The 19,091-nt window shown below is 50.0% G+C and overlaps 1 protein-coding gene across 3 annotated transcripts; it reads right to left on the bottom strand.

The window, feature by feature from the left end:
• Window positions 1-9,587: 9,587 nt before the first annotated feature.
• Window positions 9,588-18,715, bottom strand: BATF2 (basic leucine zipper ATF-like transcription factor 2). 3 transcript variants are annotated; one of them, XM_055249358.2, is made up of 3 exons: window positions 18,603-18,715; window positions 16,131-16,232; window positions 9,588-11,455 (listed from the first exon to the last, which is right to left on the bottom strand). In XM_055249358.2, exons 1-3 carry the CDS (start codon window positions 18,639-18,641, stop codon window positions 10,772-10,774), a joined length of 825 nt encoding a protein of 274 aa, XP_055105333.2. In that variant the 5' UTR covers window positions 18,642-18,715; the 3' UTR covers window positions 9,588-10,771. The 3 variants fall into 3 exon arrangements, with proteins under 3 accessions (XP_055105333.2, XP_055105423.2, XP_063499339.1); XM_063643269.1 differs by having other exon boundaries at window positions 10,772-11,452; XM_055249448.2 differs by lacking the exons at window positions 16,131-16,232; window positions 18,603-18,715 and adding an exon at window positions 11,716-11,919.
• Window positions 18,716-19,091: the final 376 nt, after the last annotated feature.

Raw genomic sequence — 19,091 nt, forward strand, 5'->3', positions numbered from 1 at the left:
ACTCTGTCTCAAAAAAAAAAAAAAAAAAACAAAAAAACAAAAAACAAAAAACAAAACAAAACAAAACAAAAAAACCCACCACAGATCATAAATGTGTAGCTCAGTGAATTTTCTTTATCTTTTTCTTTTTTGAGACAGTCTCTCTCTGTCGCCCAGGCTGGTCTTGAACTCCTGGGCTCAAGCCATCCTCTCACCTGGCTTCCCAAAGTGTTGGGATTACAAGTGTGAGCCACCATGCCTGGCTGAACATATACTTTTCTATTATACCTATCGTATTAGTTCGTTTTCACACTGCTGACAAAGACATACCTGAAACTGGGAAAAAAAAGAGGTTTAATTGGACTTATAGTTCCACATGGCTGGGGAGGCCTCAGCATGGCGGGAGGCAAAAGACACTTCTTACATGACAGCGGCAAGAGAAAAATGAGGAAGAAGCAAATGAAGAAACCCCTGATAAACCCATCAGATCTCGTGAGACTTACTATCACGAGAATGGCACGGGAAAGGCAGACCCCCATGATTGAATTACCTTTCCCTGAGTCCCTCCCACAACACGCGGGAATTCTGGGAGATACAATTCAAGTTGAGATTTGGGTGGGGACACAACCAAACCATATCACCTATCTACATTATACATTCATATATTTGTGTATATACACACACACACATATATGTTGGGTGGAGTGTAGGTGGGTACATTTTTAAATCTCCGTTTTCCAGATGAGAAACTGAGTCTTGAAGTTGAATGAGGAAATAATAGAGCTGGGATTTGAACCTAATCCTATCTGGCCCTGGAGCCTAAGCTGTCTCACCACTAACCACTATGCTCCACTGCCTCCGAAAGCATAGGCTTTTTTTTTTTTTTGAGACGGAGTCTTGCTGTCACCCAGGTTGGAGTGCAGTGGCACGATCTTGGCTCACTGCAGGCTCCATCCCCCGGGGTTCACACCACTCTCCTGCCTCAGCCTCCCGATTAGCTGGGACTACAGGCGCCCGCCACCTCGCCCGGCTAATTTTTTTTTGTATTTTTAGTAGAGATGGGGTTTCACCACGTTAGCCAGGATGGTCTCGATCTCCTGACCTTGTGATCCACCCACCTCGGCCTCCCAAAGTGCTGGGATTACAGGCGTGAGCCACCACGCCCGGCCAGCATAGGCTTTTTAAAAGCACTCATTGGCTGGAGACAGTGGCTCATGCGTGTAACCACAGAACTTTGGGAGGCCAAGATGGGAGAATCGTTTGAGGCCAGGAGTTCGAGACCAGCCTGGTCAACATAGTGAGACCCCATCTCTAACAAAAATTTTAAAAAGTAAAAAATTAAAAAATAAAAGTATTCTTTATGTGTCGACCAGGTGTGGTGACTCAAACCTGAAAATCTAGCACCTTGGGAGGCCGAGAGGGAGAATCACTTGAGCCTGGGAGGTCAAGGCTGCAGTGAGTTGTGTTTGTGCCATTACACTCCAGCCTGGGCCTCCCTGTCTCATTAATAATAATAATCATAATCATTATGTGCCACACTGGTTGCTGTCACTGAGGGAGGGAAGAGGGTAGCAAGACACAGTCACACAAAAAGGAAGATGATAGAAAAACACAGGTAAGGCATGGTGAGGAAAGCAGGTCACTTTTTTTTTTTTTTTGAGATGGATTTTTGCTCTTGTTGCCCAGGCTGGAATGCAATGGCATAGTCTTGGCTCACCACAACCTCCGCCTCCTGGGTTCAAGCGATTCTCCTGCCTCAACCTCCCTAGTAGGTGGGATTACAGGCATGTATCACCATGCCCGGCTAATTTTGTATTTTTAGTAGAGACGGGGTTTCTCCATGTTGGTCAGGCTGGTCTTGAACTCCCAACCTCAGATGATCTGCCCGCTTTGGCCCCCCAAAGTGCTGGGATTACAGGCGTGAGCCAACGCGCCGGGCCTGCAGGTCACTTTTATCTTGGAAGATTACAGGAGGCTTCCTGGAGGAAGGAGCATTTGAAAAGGAAGGATGGGGGCAAATTCTGGGCATGAAGGAGTGATAAGGGAAAGACTATCAGGCTGAGAGCTCTGGGTGCACAAGAAAACACAGGCTGCAAAGGCCCTCAGAGGTCATCTTGCCCATCTCTCATTGTCCACCAACCTACTGATGGCTTCCAAATTTATTTATCCAGTCCTGACATTTCCCAGACTCCAGACTCTTATTTAAACCAGTTGGATGTCAAATAGGTATCCCAAATTTAACATGGCCAAAACAGGGCTCCTGAGCCCCACCACCAAACCCCAAACTGCCAGTCTTCCAGCCTTTCTTGGTTTTTGGCACCACCAACCATCAATTGCTCAGGTCCCAAATCTCAGAGTCATCCTTCCTTCCTCCCTTTCACCACACTCAATCCATGAGCATATCCCATCAGCTCTATCTGTAAAGCACACTCTGAATCTGATCACTTCTTTTTTGTCAATTTTTAAGTTTTGTGAATGCACAGTAGGCATGCATGAGATGTTTTGATACAAGCATGCAATGCACAATAATCACATCATGGAGAATGAGGTATCCACCCCTTAAGCATTTATCGTTGGTGTTACAAACAATACAATTACACTCTTTTAATTATTTCCAAGTGTACAATTAAATGATTATTGACTATAGTCACCCTATTATATGCCATCAAATAGTAGGTCTTATTCTTTCTTTCTATTTTTTTTTTTTTTTTGTATCTCTTAATCATCCCCACCTCCCCCCATCCACCCCTAATCCTCTTCCTAGCCTTTGGTAATTATCCTTCTACTCTCTATCTCCATTAGTTCAATTATTTTGAATTTTAGATCCCACAAATAAGTGAAAACATGTGATGTTTGTCTTTCTGTGCCTGGCTTATTTCAGTTAACATAATGATCTTCAGTTCCATCCATGTTGCAAATGACAGAATCTCATTCTTTTTATAGCTGAATAGTACTCCATTGTGTATATGTACCACATTTTCCGTATCCATTCTTCTGTTGATGGACGCTTAGGTTGGTTCCTCATCTTGGCTACTGTGAACAGTGCTGCAACATGGGAGTGCAGATATTTCTTCGATATACTGATTTCCTTTCTTTTGGATCTATACCCAGCAGTGAGAGTGCTGGATCATATAGTAGCTCTATTTTTAGTTTTTTGGGGAACCTCCAAACTGTTCTCCATAGTGGTTGTACTAATTTACATTCCCACCAACAGTGTTCAAGGGTTCCCTTTCTTCCACATCCTCGCCAGCATTTGTTATTGACTGTTTTTGGGTATAAGCCATTTGAACTGGAGTGAGATGATATCTCATTGTAGTTTTCATCAGCATTACTCTGATGATTAATGATGTTAGCACCTTTTCGTATGTCTATTTGCCATTTGTATATCTTCTTTTGAGAAATGTCTACTGGAATCTTTTGCCTCCCCCCACCTTTTTTTTTTAATTTTTTTTATTTTTATTTTTTTTTGAGATGAAGTCTTGCTCTGTCACCCAGGCTGGAGTGCAGTGGCATGATCTGAGTTCACTGCAACCTTCGCCTCCTGGGTTCATGCAATTCTCATGCCTCAGCCTCCCGAATAGCTGGGATTATAGGCACATGCCTCTCAAAGTGCTGGGATTACAGGCACCCGCCACCACACCTGGCTAATTTTTTTTTTTTTTTTTTTTTTGAGACGGAGTCTCGCTCTGTCGCCCAGGCTGGAGTGCAGTGGCGCAATCTCGGCTCACTGCAAGCTCCGCCTCCGGGGTTCACGCCATTCTCCTGCCTCAGCCTCTCCGAGTAGCTGGGACTACAGGCGCCCGCCACCACGCCCGGCTAATTTTTTGTATTTTTAGTAGAGACGGGGTTTCACCGTGGTCTCGATCTCCTGACCTTGTGATCCGCCCGCCTCAGCCTCCCAAAGTGCTGGGATTACAAGCGTGAGCCACCGCGCCTGGCCTCTGGCTAATTTTTGTATTTTTAGTAGAGACAGGGTTTCGCCATGTTGGCCAGACTGGTCTCAAATTCCTGACTTCAAGTGATCTGCCTGCCTCAGCGTCCCAAAGTTCTGATATTACAGGCATGAGCCACTGTGCCCAGAATTTTTGCCCATTTTTAAATCAGATTATTAGGTTTCTTTCAACAAAATAGGAAGAAAAATTTTTAAAAAAGATTATTAGATCTTTTCCTATAGAGTTGTTTGAGCTCCTTATATATTCTGGTTATTAATCCCTTGTCAGATGGGCTGACCTCTTCTTACCACCTCACTGCTTCCACTCTCACCCCTGAACAATCTGATCTTTTTTAAATGTCAGGCTTCCTGATTCATGGAAAAAAGGCAACGTCCTTACAGTGGTCTGTATGATCTGGCCCTTGGTTACCTCTCCCACCTTATCCCTGACCAACTGACCATCTCTGACTCTCCTTCATTCCCTCCAGCCACACCAGCCTCCTGGCTCAAATGTTCCAGGCTCACACCTGCCCCCGGGCCTCGGCACTGACTATTTCCTCTGCCTGGAACTCATCTCCAGCTGGCTAATTCAGTGCCTTCTTCAAGACCTTGCTCAAATGTCCTCCGCCTTTTTTTTTTTTTTTTTTTTTTGAGATGGAGTCTCAGTCTATCACCCAGCGTGGAGTGCAGTGGCGTGATCTCTGCTCACTGCAACCTCCACCTTCTGGGTTCCAGAGATGCTTGTGCCTCAGCCTCCCAAGTAGTGGAGACTACAGGCATGAGCCACCATGCTCTGCTAATTTTCTTTTTTCTTTTCTTTCTTTCTTTCTTTTTTTTTTTTTTGAGATGGAGTCTTGCTCTGTTGCCCAGGCTGGAGTGCAATAGCGTGATCTCAGCTCACTGCAACCTCTGCCTCTTGGGTTCAAGCAATTCTCCTGCTTCGGCCTCCCAAGTAGCTAGGATTACAGGCATGTTCTACCATGCCCAGCTAATTTTTTTGTATTTTTAGTAGAGATGGGGTTTCATGTTGGCCAGTCTGGTCTGAAACTCCTGAATTCAGGTGATCCGCTCACCTTGGCCTCCCAAAGTCCTGGGATTACAGGCGTGAGCCTCCGTGCCCAGCTGCTAATTTTCTTTTTGTGTGTGTGTATTTTTAGTAGAGAAGGAGTTTGAGTTTTGCCATGTTGGCCAGGCTGGTCTTGAACTCCTGGCCTCTAGTGATCTGACCACCTCAGCCTTCCAAAGTGCTGGGATTTGAAGCCAACACACCTGGCTTCAAATACTGTCTTCCTATTGAACTGACGTTTACCACCCTATTTTCTTTTATTTTATTTTATTTTATTTATTTTTTTGAGACTGAGTCTCGCTCTATCACCCAGGCTGGAGTGCAGTGGCGCGATCTCGGCTCACTGCAACCTCCACCTCCCAGGTTCAAGCGATTCTTGTGCCTCAGCCTCCTGAGTAGCTGGGATCACAGGTGCCTGCCACCACGCCTGGCTAATTTTTGTATTTTTAGTAGAGACGGCGTTTTGCCATGTTGGCCAGGCTAGTCTCGAACTCCTGACCTCAAGTGATCCTCCCACCTCAGCCTCCCAAAGTGCTGGGATTACAGGCATGAGCCACCGTGCCTGGGCGACCACCCTATTTTAAATTGTACCTTCTCCACCCTGGCCTTCTCAATTCCTCTTTTCTTGTCTTACCCCTCTTGACCCAGCTTCCCTATTAAATATAAGCATTTTTGTCTGTTTTGTTCTCTTCTTTATCCCAAATGCCTAGGATAGTGTTTGAAAAGAGGAGTTGAATATATTTTAGATGAATTTAAAAATCAGAGGCTGGGCACGGTGGCTCACGCCTGTAATCCCAGCACTTTGGGAGGCTGAGGTGGCTGGGTCAATTGAGGTCAGGAGTTTGAGACCAGCCTGGCCAACATGGTGAAACCCTGTCCCTACCAAAAATATAAAAAATTAGCTGTGCGTGGTGGCAGGCACCTGTAATCCCAGCTACTCAGGAGGCTGAGGCAGGAGAATTGCTTGAACCCAGGAGGCGGAGATTGCAGTGAGCCGATATCATGCACTGCACTCCAGCCTGGACAACAGAGCAAGACTCTGTCTCAAAAAAAAAAAAATCAGTGTACATCTCTGTTTAAAATTCTCCCATTCACGGCTGGGCGTGGTGGCTCACGCCTGTAATGCCAGCACTTTGGGAGGCTGAGGCAGGCAGATCATGAGGTCAGGAGATCGAGACCATCCTGGCTAACACGGTGAAACCCCGTCACTACTACAAATACAAAAAATTAGCTGTGCGTGGTGGCGGGCGCCTGTAGTCCCAGCTACTCGGGAGGCTGAGACAGGAGAATGGAGTGAACCCGGGAGGCAGAGCTTGCAGTGAGCCTAGATCGCGCCACTGCACTCCAGCCTGGGCGACAGAGCGAGACTCCATCTCAAAAGAAGAAAAAAATTCTCCCACTCACATAGGAAGAATCTCACATCCTTCTCACGGCTTGCACAATTTTTCTGGCCTCTTCTCAGATTTCATCTTTCCTTTCCTCTTCCCTGATTCTCCTCCTCCTTTCTTTTCTCTTCTTCCTTTTTTTTTTTTTTTTTTTGAGACAGGTCTTGTCACCCAGTGTGCAGGGGCATGATCATGCCTCACTGTAGCCTTGACTTCCTGGGCTCAAGCAATTCTCCCATCTCAGCCTCTCGAATAGCTGGGACTACAAGTGCATGCCACCATGCCCGGCTAATGCTTTGAATTTTTAGTAGAGACAAGATCAAACTCATGGGCTCAAGCCACCTCGGCCTCCCAAAGTACCAGGATTAGAGGTGTGCACCACCGCGCCCAGCTGGCCTACTCCTTTCTATTCCTCCAACACGTTTAGCGCTTTTTTTTTTTTTTTTTTTTTTGAGATGGAGTCTCACTCTGTCACCCAGGCTGGAGCGCAGTGGTGCAATCTCGGCTCACTGCAAGCTCCGCCTCCCGGGTTCACATCATTCTCCTGCCTCAGCCTCCCCAGTAGCTGGGACTACAGGCACCCGCCACCACGCCTGGCTAATTTTTTGTATTTTTGGTAGAGACGGGGTTTCACTGTGTTAGCCAGGATGGTCTCGATCTCCTGACCTCGTGATCCGCCCGCCTCAGCCTCCCAAAGTGCTGGGATTACAGGCGTGAGCCACCGTGCCCAGCCTACGTTTAGCGCTTTTTCCAGACCCAGAGTTTTTACACATGGTATTGCCTCTGCCTGGCATGTTCTTTCCCTATATCTTTGCATGGCTGACTCTCTCTTGTCATTCTCATCTTGTCAGGTCTCATCCTGAATAACACCTCCTGAAAGACCCTTCCCTTGAATTCTCTCTCTCTCTATTTTTTTTTTTTTTTTTTTTTTTGAGGCAGGATCTCACTCTGTCACCCAGACTGGAGTGCAGTGGCTCAATCATGGCTCACTGCAGCCTCAACCTTCCTGGCTCAAGCAATCTTCCCACCTCAGCCACTCAAGTAACTTTTTTTTCCGCCCAAGACGGAGTGTTGTTCCATCGCCCAGGCTAGAGTACAGTGGTATGATCTCAGCTCACTGCAACCTCTGCCTCCCAGGTTCAAGCAATTCTCCTGCCTCAGCCTCCCGAGTAGTTGGGATTACAGGCACCCGCCACAGTGCCCAGCTAATTTTTGTATTTTTATTAGAATGGGGTTTCACCATGTTGGCCAAGCTGGTCTTGATCTCCTGACCTCGTGATCGCCTGCCTTAGCCTTCCAAAGTGCTGGGATTATAGGCGTGAGCCACTGCACCCGGCTAAGCATTCTTTATTCAGCTTTTCAGTAGTCCATCATATGAGTTTACCAGCATAAATTGAATCACCCCCATCTATTTGTTTGAGGGTGGGGTAGAGTTTTACCTTCTTGGGTCATATCTATTAGCATGTGCTGCCGCTGAAGTCAGGGCCTGCAATGAGAACCCAGGAAGGTTGAAGGCTGGGTTGCCTGCAGCTGAGGGCTCCTGGTTGTTGAGCCAAGTCTATATAGTTTCCTAGCTATGTGACCTTGGACTTATTACTTACTACCTCTGGGCCTCAGTTTCCCTTTCTCTCTCTTTCTTACAGCCCTAGCTCAAAGACAGTTTCCTCTTCTGAACAGTGGGGTTGAGAAGCATACGTCACAGAGTTACTGGAGGCATCATTGAGTTAATCCAAGTAAAACAACACAGAGCCTGCTATACTTTAGGGTATACAGATACAGCACAACCATGGTGTCCTCATCGCCCACTGAGTCCTCGTGCCCAGAGTATGTTGAATCCTGTCCCAGATTCCAGCCCACCTCCAATCAACAGCACCTTGGCTTCGCTTCCACCTGTTTGCTTTCCCTGAATTGCTGGTGACCATGGCTCTGCTGTCATCCACAGCCCTGTGACTTCCCTTTGCTATGTGAACCTGGCACAATGCTTACTTGTATGTGTCCTCTTGGCTGAGCCACAGTGCCCAGATATGTGGTCAAACATTATTCTGAATGTTTCTGTGAATGTGTTTTTGGATGAGATCAACATTGAAATTGGTGGGCTTTGAATAAAGCAGGTTGCCCTCCATAATGTAGGTGGGCCTCATCCAATCGACTGGAGGCCTGAATAGAACAAAAAGACTAGCCTTTTCCAAGCCAGAGTAAGTTCTGCATCTGGTGGCCTTTGGACTTGAACTGCAACAGCAGCCCTTTCCCGGGGCTCCAGCCTGACAGTTCACCCTGAAAAATCTGGACTTGCCAATCTCCATAATCACATGAGCCAATTTTTTACAATAAGTCTCTCTCAGCGGGGCATGGTGGCTCACACCTGTAATCCCAGCACTTTGGGAGGCCAAGGTGGGCAGATCACTTGAGGTCAGGAGTTCGAGACCAGCCTGGCCAACATGGTGGAACCCCGTCTCTACTAAAAATACAAAAATTAGCTGGGCATGAGGCTGGGCATGTGGCTCATGCCTGTAATCCCAGCACTTTGGGAGGCTGAGGTGGGCGGATCACGAGGTCAGGAGATTGAGACCATCCTGGCTAACACGGTGAAACCCTGTCTCTACTAAAAATACAAAAAAAATTAGCCAGGCGTGGTGGCAGGCGCCTGTAGTCCCAGCTACTCGGGAGGCTGAGACAGGATAATGGAGTGAACCCGGGAGGCGGAGCTTGCAGTGAGCCGAGATTGCGCCACTGCACTCCAGCGTGGGCGACAGAGCGAGACTCTGTCTCGAAAAAAAAAAAATTAGCTGGGCGTGGTGGTGGGCACCTATAATCCCAGCTACTGGGGAGGCTGAGGCGGGAGAATCACTTGAACCCGGGAGGCAGAGGTTGTAGTGAGCCGAGTCTGCACCCTTGCACTCCAGCCTGGGTGACAAGAGTGAAATCCATCTCAAAAAAAACAAAACAACATAAAAAAAAAATCTCTCTGTCTCTCTTCTCACACACACACACACACACACACACACACACACACACACACACTCTATTGGTTCTATTTCTCTAGAGAACACTGACTAATACACGTGGGCAAGTCCATCTCATCTCTGAGCCTCAGTTTCCTCATCTGTAGTATTGGAGGGAGATTAATTAGCCGGTTCATGAGGGGTTGCCCATCTCTATTATTCTCTCTTCTTTCCAAGATTCTATAGGTTACAACCAGAGGTTTAAGCAACTAGGCAAAGCAGAAAAAATTGCAAAACACTTTAATTTATTTCCATCACATATGTGACAAGACATGTGTTCTGTATCCAGGAGTGTGTTAGATACTGACAGTGTTTCATTTACATGTGTGTGAAACCTGGGTGAAAAGCCAGGATTTCTCTCCCCAATTTGCCTTAGAGTGCTTGTCCTAGAATCAGAGTGTAAAACCCCCTCTTAAAGCAGACACCATCACTGAACTCCCACCGGGTCCTGGGCCCTGCTCTTCTTTCTGTCAGCCCAGGCCAAACAGCAATGAGGGAACTGCTTAGGAGGGGTCTGAGGGTGATAGGGGCCTGGGGTCCACACAGGGGTGGGTGCTGTCAGATACAAGCCCATCCCTGCCTGAAAATAACCTTGCACAGGGTCCTTCCTCATTCTTTCCTCTTGCTTTTTGTTTATGAGATGAATGGCTCTTCTGCTGTGGCTTTAGGGGCAGTGGGGAGGCAGGGAGCTATTTGGGAACAGCTTGGAAAGCTGACTCTGCAGAATCTCCCAGAAGCCTTGGTGTGACTATGGGTACCCAGGCTGTAGAAATCCCAGATGGTCCTCTTCCAGGCCTCTCCCCAACTCCAGCCCACAGGTTCAGCTTCTTGGCACTGAAAACACTACTACAGGAAGCAAGAGTCCACTTCAGGGCTTCTGCTTGGCCTCTACCCACCAAGGCTTGGACTCTGGACCTGCCCCAGCTAGGTCGGGGTTTCTGGGACTGCAGGGCTCTGGCCCTGGAATCACGAAGCAGCAGGGAGAGCCCTTCTCTGCTCTGAGCATGAACCTTCTCACACCAGCCCACGGTTTCCAGGATTTCAGCTCCTAGGATGCCTGGGCCAGGACAGGAGAAGGAGGAGCAGAGGGTGGTGTTTCGGGCTCCAAGAAAGGCTTCGTGACCTTAGACTTGTCACTTGACTTCCCTGAGCCTCAGTTTCCTTGTCTAAAAAAGTGGAGTGATAATCTCGATTTCTCAGGTCAACTGTGAGGTTGAAATATGATATTGGTGGTGATAGGGCCTGTCACAGTGCGAGGCATCAGTGGTGGCTTCCTTTTCCACTGTGAAATCCTGAGCCAGCTGGTCAGCCACGCAGGGCAGCACCCAGTAGCGAGGGAGGAGAGGCCTGTGTGCTAAGGCTGCTTCCTGAGCCCAAAGAATGGGCCAGCCCAGCTCCGGAGACCAGGTTAGAAGTGGACTTGAGCAGAGGAGAGCAGAGGAAAGGCCAGGAGAGGGTGAGGGCTGGGATCCACACCCAGCCCTTGCCAAGCGGCTGCTGAGAGAGCAGGTTTGTGCTCCCTGCTCTGCAGACATGCAAGCCCCAGGGCAGAGAAAGGGTTGTCGGGAGAGGACCCCAGCTTCCCTCTGGTGGGATGCTCCAGCTCGAGGGGCTGTGGAGGGGCAGTTTGGGCCGTGAGGCTGGGCTGGAGGGCACTGAGCTTAGAGGAAGACCCCGGCAGGCTGGAACCAGTGTGTAAGGGAAACAGGAGAGGGCTGGGGGACAGTTGGACAGGAGGTTCAGCAACCACAGCGGGGCCAAGGGACAGTGAGGGCAGAGGGGACTGGAGGAGGCTGGGGGAATCATGAGGCTGTGGACCTGGAGAGAGCGGCTGAGCTGGGGAACAGGAACCCGGGGTCTGGAACAGCTCCAGCTGCTCCCGGCAGCCATGTTGTCCCTGTGGGCTGGGGCCCAGGAGCCCCTCAGCCTGGTCCCAGCAGCCCAGGAGCCCTGGAGCTGAGCAGGAGGCACAATCCATGGGGCACAGGCGCTCATGCACATGCAGGGTCCGGCTCCACCACGCCAGCTCGGCCTGCAGGGCCTGGATCTCCTTCCGCAGGGCGAGGTTGTCTTTCTCCAGAGACTCGTGCTGCTGCGGAGAAGCAGATGGGCGGGGAGGGGACCCTCAGCCAGTGTCAGGGGCCCCGCATGAGCCTTAGCCCCTTCCAGGGTCCTCAACTTCAGGAGAAAGGTGCCACCACCATTGGAAGAGCCAAGTGAGGTCTCTTGGCCACTCTCTGGCCAGCCCTTCATAGCCACCTACCAAGTCTCCCCTGTCCCACCCCCTGAGGGGGCTCAGATCCACCTGCTCTCATCCCACCGCTAGTGCCCTCAGCCGGTGCCATTTCTCACCTGGGATTTCCACAGGCCTCCAACCCGTGTGCCCCCCAAACCACCTATTCTCTTGCCCACAGGAGCCATTCGGCAACCACGTCATTAATTGCAGGTTAAAGCCCTTTAGAGGCGCCCACCAAAGTCCCTGTGGTAGAATTCCAGGCCTGTGTGGTGGCCGCAGCTCAGACCTCTGGTCTCCTCTCTCCCGCCTTCTTTCTTGCTCCCCTCCCTTCCTGACCCTCACATGAACTCTGCTTCCCGGCCACATTTCCTGTTTCCTCTGCCTGGCACCCTTCCGCCGCCCTTCCCTGCGCAAATCCCAACAGGGCCTTCCTGTGGCAACTTTGATGTCATTCTGTCCTAGATTGCTTATTGCCACTGCCAGACCTTTTGAGGGCCCAGAACTCGCCCCTGCGAGCGCTGTGGGAGGATTCAGGGGATTGTTTTACAGGTCGACAGCATGAGTGTGTTCAATTCTGCATCCCTGAATCAGCATTTATTAAGTTCTATTCTGCTGAACGCCGGTTCTGAGAACCCCTGAGACACAATCAATGTGCAGTTCTAAATAACCATTTATGATAACAATAATGGTAAAAATGCAGAAAGAATTTTATATCCACATCTCACAGGGCTGAATAAATTGAACGACTTCCTTCAGTCCCCCCACCCCCTTTTCTGGATAACAAGAAGAAGTTGCAAAGGTGTTCTGCATAAAAGTGTGGTTTTGGCCCTGGACTCAAAGTTCTTTTTTTTGAGACGGAGTCTGGCTCTGTCGCCCAGGCTGGAGTGCAGTGGCTCGATCTCGGCTCACTGCAAGCTCAACCTCCCAGGTTCACACCATTCTCCTGCCTCAACCTCATGAGTAGCTGGGATCACAGGCACCTGCCACCACGCCTGGCTAATTTTTTGTATTTTTAGTAGAGACGGGGTTTCACCATGTTAGCCAGGATGGTCTTGATCTCCTGACCTCGTGATCCGCCTGTCTCGGCCTCCCAAAGTTCTGGGATTACAGGCGTGAGCCACCACGCCTGGCCCTGGACTCAACCTGAAAGCCACCAGCCCCATTCCCACACTGGTTTCTGCACGTGGAATGATGAATTTTTTTTTTTTTTTTTTTTTGAGATGGAGTTTTGCTCTGTCGCCCTGGCTGGAGTGCAGTGGCGCAATCTCAGCTCACTGCAACCTCCACCTCCCAGATTCAAACGATTCTCCTGCCTCAGCCTCCCGAGTAGCTGGGACTACAGGTGCGCACAACCATGCCCAGCTAATTTTTGTATTTTTACCAGAGATGGGGTTTCACCATGTTGGTCAGGCTGGTCTCGAACTCCTGACCTGGTGATCTGCCAGCCTTGGCCTCCCAAAGTGCTGATATTGCAGGCGTGAGCCAACGTGCCTGGCTGGAATGATGGACATTTCTAAAATGTATGATTAGGTCACCCTTCACCTAAATTCTCCAAAGGCTTCAACTCACCTCCAGGAACTGAGTCACTCACTCATTCATTTATTCATTGGTTTGCCACCTTCAGGAGGCTCAAGGAGTAACAATTTCAATTTCGTCCCTTCCCTCTTCCCTGCGTTAGTTTTCCCGACAGGATTTAACACCATCTGACATCCTGACCACTCTAGGGACTTTTTGTTTGTGGGTCTGGCTTCCCCAGGAGAATATGAGCCCTGTGGGTGGGGCTGGGGTGGGCGTTTGTCTACTGTGTCTACACCTCTATATCCAGTGCTTAGAAATGTGCCTGGCACACGGGAGACGCTCAATAGGCATTTCCAGAAGGAAGGAATAAACGGATGCGTGGGTCTGAGCACCAGTCCTCACTCTCACCTGGTCTACAGGGTACTGCTCCCCACGCCTGTGCCAGCACTGTGTCATTTGTCCCCAATGCATTTTCTTACCTTCATCCTCTGGGAAAACGCCCATTTGTGCTTAAGCTCAGGCTTCATCGCTTTTTGTTGTTGTTGTTGTTGTTGTTGTTGTTGTTGTTGTTGTTGTTTTTGAGACAGAGCCTCTCTCTGTCTCCCAGGCTGAAGTGCAGTGGCATGACCTCAGCTCACTGCAACCTCTGCCTCCCAGGTTCAAGCAATTCTCCTGCCTCAGCTACTGGGATTGGCTAATTAGCTACCACGTCCCTGTAATCCCAGCTACTGGGGCTGCCTAATTAGCTACGATGCTTTGCTAATTTTTGTATTTTTAGTAGAGATGGGGTTTTACCATGTTGGCCAGGCTGGTCTCGAACTCCTGGCCTCAAGTAATCCACCCATCTCAGCCTCCCAAAGTGCTGGGATTACAGGCGTGAGCCACCGCGCCTGGCTCATCTCCTCTTTAGACCACTCAATGCCACTACCTATGTGCTATGGACTCTATTGTGTTCCCTCCAAAATTTATATGTTGAAGCCATAACCCCCAATGTGATTGCATTTAGAGATAAGGCTCTTAGAAGGTAATTTAGATTAAATGAGGTCCTAGGATAGACGATAGGGTTGTAATCTGATAAGACTGGTGGCCTTATAAGAAGAGGGAGGGAGGCTGGGAGCGGTGGCTCAAGCCTGTAATCCCAGCACTTTGGGAAGCCGAGGTAGGTGGATAAATTGAGTCCGGGAGTTCAAGACCAGCCTGGGCTCCGTGGAGAAACTCTGTCTCTACAAAAAATACGAAAGTTAGCCAAGTGTGATGGTGCATGCCTGTAGTCCCAGCTACTTGGGAGACTAAGGTAGGGAGGATCACTTGAGCCTGGGAAGCTGAGGTTGCATTGAGCCAAGATCGTGGACTGCCCTCTAGCCTGGACAACAGAGCAAGACCCTCTCAAAAAAAAAAGAAAAAAGAGGAAGGGGCCAGGCATGGTGGCTCATGCCTGTAATCCCAGCACTTTGGGATGTGGAGGTGGGAGGATTGCCTGAGCCCAGGAGTTGAAGACCAGCCTGGGCAACATAGCAAGACCCCCATCTCTATTAAAAAATAAAAACTATGAAGAAATAAAAAAGAAAGAATAAATAAATAATAAGTGAATAAAAAATTAAAACAAAAAGGAGGCAGCCAGGTGCGGTGGTTCACGCCTGTAATCCCGCACTTTGGGAGGCCGAGGCGGGCAGATCACTTAAAGCCAGGAGTTTGAGACCAGCCTGGCCAACATGGTGAAACCCCGTCTCTGCTAAAAATACAAAAATTAGGTGGGCATAGTGGCGCATGCCTGTAATCCTAGCTACTCAGGAGGCTGAGGCAGGAGAATCACTTGAACCCAGGAGGCAGAGGTTGTAGTGAGCCAAGTGGCGCCACTGCACTCCAGTCTGGGCAACAGAGTGAGACTCTGTCTCAAAAATGACAACAACAACAACAACAAAAATCTCAAAAAGGAGAGGAAGGGAAAGAGATCACTCTGTCCTCTCACATGCACTGAGCACACAACGAGAAGGCAGCCACTTACGAGTCAGGAAGAGCACCCTCATCTGGAACTGAATTGGCTGGCACCTTGATCTTGGGCTTCCCAGCCTCCAAAACTGTGAGAAATAAATGTCTGTTGTTTAAGCCACTGTCTATGGTATTTTCAGATGAGCATGAAGCTCAGTAAAGGAAGCAACTTGCAACTGGGACTGGAAACCCTGCCCATTTTAACCCTGAACCAGAGTTCTCACGTATGGTCTTGGCCACCTCCTGAAATCTGACCCCTGGGCGATTAATCACAGATCACCATGCAGGTCCCTGGACCCACCTGGCCTCATGAGGTGGGACCTGGCAGAGGAAGAATAATCCACTTTTTGAGGTGGGACCTGGCAGAGGAAGAATAATCCACTTTTTTTTTTTCTATAGACAGGGTCTCAATCTGTTGCCCAGGTTGGGTGCAGTGGTGCAATCATGGCTCACTGCAGCCTTGAACTTCTGGGCTCAAGCGATCCTCCTGCCTCAGTTTCCTGAGTAGCTGGGACTACAGGTGTGCACCATCATGCCCGGCTAACTATTTTTTAATTTTTGTAGAGACAGAGTCTCGCTATATTGCCCAGGCTGGTCTTGAACTCCTGGGCTCAAACAATCCTCCAGCCTCAGCCTCCCAAAGTGCTAGGATTACAGGTGTGAGCCACTGTGCCCAGCCTGGAATCTGCATTTTAACCAGTGTCTCAGCTGGCCATTGTGTTGGGGTCTCCCTATTTGCCTCCACTTCCTGTCTTCCTTCCCCTAGACTGCGGACACCTTAGGACACGGCTGGGCTGAGGATAACCCTGTGTGTCCCTGGAGCCTGGTGTGTGTACCTGGCACATGGTTTGTACTCAACACCCAGAACTTTCCAAATCTCAGCCACAGGACGCTTTCCTCATCCCAAACTCAGGTGACCTAGAAAAATACAGGAGTTTGGGGGAGGTCTGCTCATAGGTGGGATGGAGAAGAGGTGGCTGGGCCAGTAAGTGGAGTCAGAGACAAGAAAAGAGGTTGTCCGCACCTGGTGCAGGGCATCTGCCTTGTCTGTGTGCTTCTGCCGGCTTCGCTGCGCGGCTGCCCGGTTCTTCTGCTTCTTCAGCTGCCTTTGTTCCTCCTTAGGGTCCTATGGGGCACGAGGCAGAGGACTCAGGGGGCCCAGCCAGGTCTTGTGCCCTCCATCCTGGCCCGCCATTTGTAAAGCCAAGTCTTTCCCCTTGAGTCAAGTTCCCAGGGGTCTTTTTTCTCCCAGAAGCTCCCTTGGCACCCACACCCCCTATAGCAGGTGCTACACACCTTGTTGGAATGTCAGCCTCACCCCTGTGTCCTGCTCACCGGCTCATGTAGAGGGCGGGAGGGCAAGCAGGGAAGATGGGAAGCCTGAGATTCAAACTCAGACAGAGCTGACTTCAAACCCCACATTCTTTTTTCCTTTTTTTTGAGACAGAGTCTCACTCTGTTGCCCAGGCTGGAGTAGTGCAGCGGCACTATCTTGGCTCACTGCAAACTCTGACTCCCGGGTTCAAGCAATTCTCCTGCTTCAGCCTCTGAAGTAGCTGGGACTACAGGCACCTGCCACCACTCCTGCTAATTTTTGTACTTTTAGTAGAGATGGTGTTTCATCATGTTGGCCAGGCTCATCTCAAACTGGTCTCGAACTCCTGACCTCAGGTGATTCACCAGCCTTGGCCTCCCAAAGTGCTGGGATTACAGGTGTGAGCCACCGCGCCCAGCCAAGCCCCACATTCTTGAACCCAATCGCCCTATCCCTGCAATGGAAGCCACAGCAGAGGGTTAAAGCCCATGCGGCAGGCAGCCCAGAGCCGGCGTGGCATAAAGCTCAGCTTCCATTCTTCTCATTGCCATGATTTCCACACCAGGTGTGAACTTTCCTAATTGTGAGCTCCATGAGGGCAGATGTGGTTCTCTGTGCTCATGCCCAGCTCAAGCCCAAAGCAGATATTCACTTACTCAACAAACATGTATAAGCACCTGCTATGTTCCAGGGAGTAAGCTAGGGGCACACGATAGCAAGCAAAATACACACAAATCCCTGCCCTCAAATTGCTCATATTGTAGTGGGGTGGTAGCAGAGGATGAATGAATGAAGGGTTTATTCCGGTGGAAGAGTGGACTCAAAGGTTGACAGTTGTGACCACCTTGTACCCTGGGATCAATGAAACTTAGATAAAATATTTTACGCAAATGTCCAGAGCTCTGCAAAGTCAGAGCAAGAGGGACTGTTGGAGAGCTCACAGCCCAGCCCCCTCCCCCAAGTCTCTTTGGGGTATGTGTTTTGAGGGTAAGGACCTCAGGCAAGGCCCTGGCCACCCTGGCTGCAGATTCTGAATGCTCCTAGGTTCCTGCCACAGCTCCACCCTGGCCATATGCTCCCTGGGGCCATGTCCACAGCAGGCTCACTGTAGACACTGGGGCACCAAGAGACTAAAGGCTGAGACAGGACCCACAGTGAGTGAAGGGGGCTCCTGTGAGATGAGCACAGCCTCCAAGGGAAACCATGGCCCAGGGAATTTTTATTTTATTTTATTTTATATTTTATTTTATTTTACTTTATTTTATTTTATTGAGACAGAGTCTCTCTCTTTCGCCCAGGCTGGAGTGCAGTGGTGTGATCTCAGCTCACTGCAGCCACCGCCTCCCAGTTTCAAGCGATTCTCCCCCTTAAGCCTTCCGAGTAGCTCGGATTAAAGGTACCTGCCATCATGCCCGGCTAATTTTTGTATTTTTAGTAGAAGCGGGGGTTTCACCACGTTGGCCAGGCTGGTCTCGATCTCCTGACCTCAGGTGATCTGCCCGCCTCAGCCTCCCAAAGTGCTGGGATTACAGGTGTGAGCCACCAAGCCCGGCCTATTTTATTTTATTGAGACAGAGTCTCTCTCTGTCGCCCAGGCTGGAGTGCAGTGGCACGATCTCAGCTTACTGCAACCTCCATCTCCCGGGTTCAAGCAACTCTCCTGCCTCAGCCTCTCGAGTAGCTGAGACTACAGACGTGCCCTGCCACACCTGGCTAATTTTTGTATTTTTAGTAGAGACAGGGTTTTGCCATGTTGGCCAGGCTGATCTTGAACTCCTGACCTCATGTTAGCTGTCAGCCTCGGCCTCCCAAGGGGCTGGGACTACAGGCGTGAGCCACGGCGCCCAGCCGGTCTGGGTTATTTGGAGAAGGAAGGAAAGGCTGCTATGAGCGTAGTGAGGGAGGACCAGGTACATTAGGAGAGAGCAAGTACACAGAGGCCAAGTTCTAAACCGAAGGCTGGATCTGCAACGTGAGAGCTGGAAACAACTCATTCCAATCCCGACTTCAGGGGAGGAAAGTGAGACCCAGAGAGGGGCATGCAGAGCCCTCTGTCACACTGCTCAGAGTATAGAGCTGGGACCAGGAGCTCCCGACTGCAGCCCTCACTGCCTGGGCACTGAGGACCCTTGGGATCCCAGCTCCCCTTCTCATCCCCGATCCCCAGTCCCCTGTACTCACTGTCCCGGTCAGCAGCCCATTGCCCCCACAGAGGTGCATGGCTTAGGCGGGGGAGAGCCGAGTCGTCCCTCAGCAGCTGTGACTTCCCAGTGCCCTCTGGAGGCCTAAGGAAGTGGCAGCTCTTTAAATCCCCAGTGGCCACTCCGCCCCCAGAGAGCCAAGTTTCAGTTTCTCCTAAAGCCACCAACTGCTCAGAATCCCTGGCTCAGGCTTGCTCACGTGGCTAGAATTTCCTAACATGAACTGGCCTTCCTGTTGGGCCCCTTCTCTGGAAAGAGGATGGTGGAGGGTGGAGAGGAGGGAAGACCAAAGGCCAGGTATGAGGAGGGTGTTCCGGGGGAGGGAGGACAGGTGGCCAGGGACTGAGATGAGAGGAGAAGCCAGTGGGGACTGATGCTCATGTGGGGTAGAGAGAGCCCTTGAGCTCTGGAATTGGGGGAACTCTGGATCACAGCACACATTGGAGCTGTCCAGCTTTCAGAAAGTGAC

Source organism: Symphalangus syndactylus, chromosome 1, assembly GCF_028878055.3.
Source record: "Symphalangus syndactylus isolate Jambi chromosome 1, NHGRI_mSymSyn1-v2.1_pri, whole genome shotgun sequence".
NCBI lineage: Eukaryota > Metazoa > Chordata > Mammalia > Primates > Hylobatidae > Symphalangus > Symphalangus syndactylus.

Bases quoted from the DNA above. Each gene is read 5' to 3' on its own strand.
- BATF2 (XM_055249358.2), bottom strand. From the start codon at position 18,641: ATGCACCTCTGTGGGGGCAATGGGCTGCTGACCGGGACA. The intron at 16,233-18,602 runs GTGAGTACAGGG...CGTGCCCCATAG, and splicing joins ATGGGCTGCTGACCGGGACA to GACCCTAAGGAGGAACAAAG. The intron at 11,456-16,130 runs GTGCGGACAACC...GCTTCTCCGCAG, and splicing joins AGGCAGATGCCCTGCACCAG to CAGCACGAGTCTCTGGAGAA.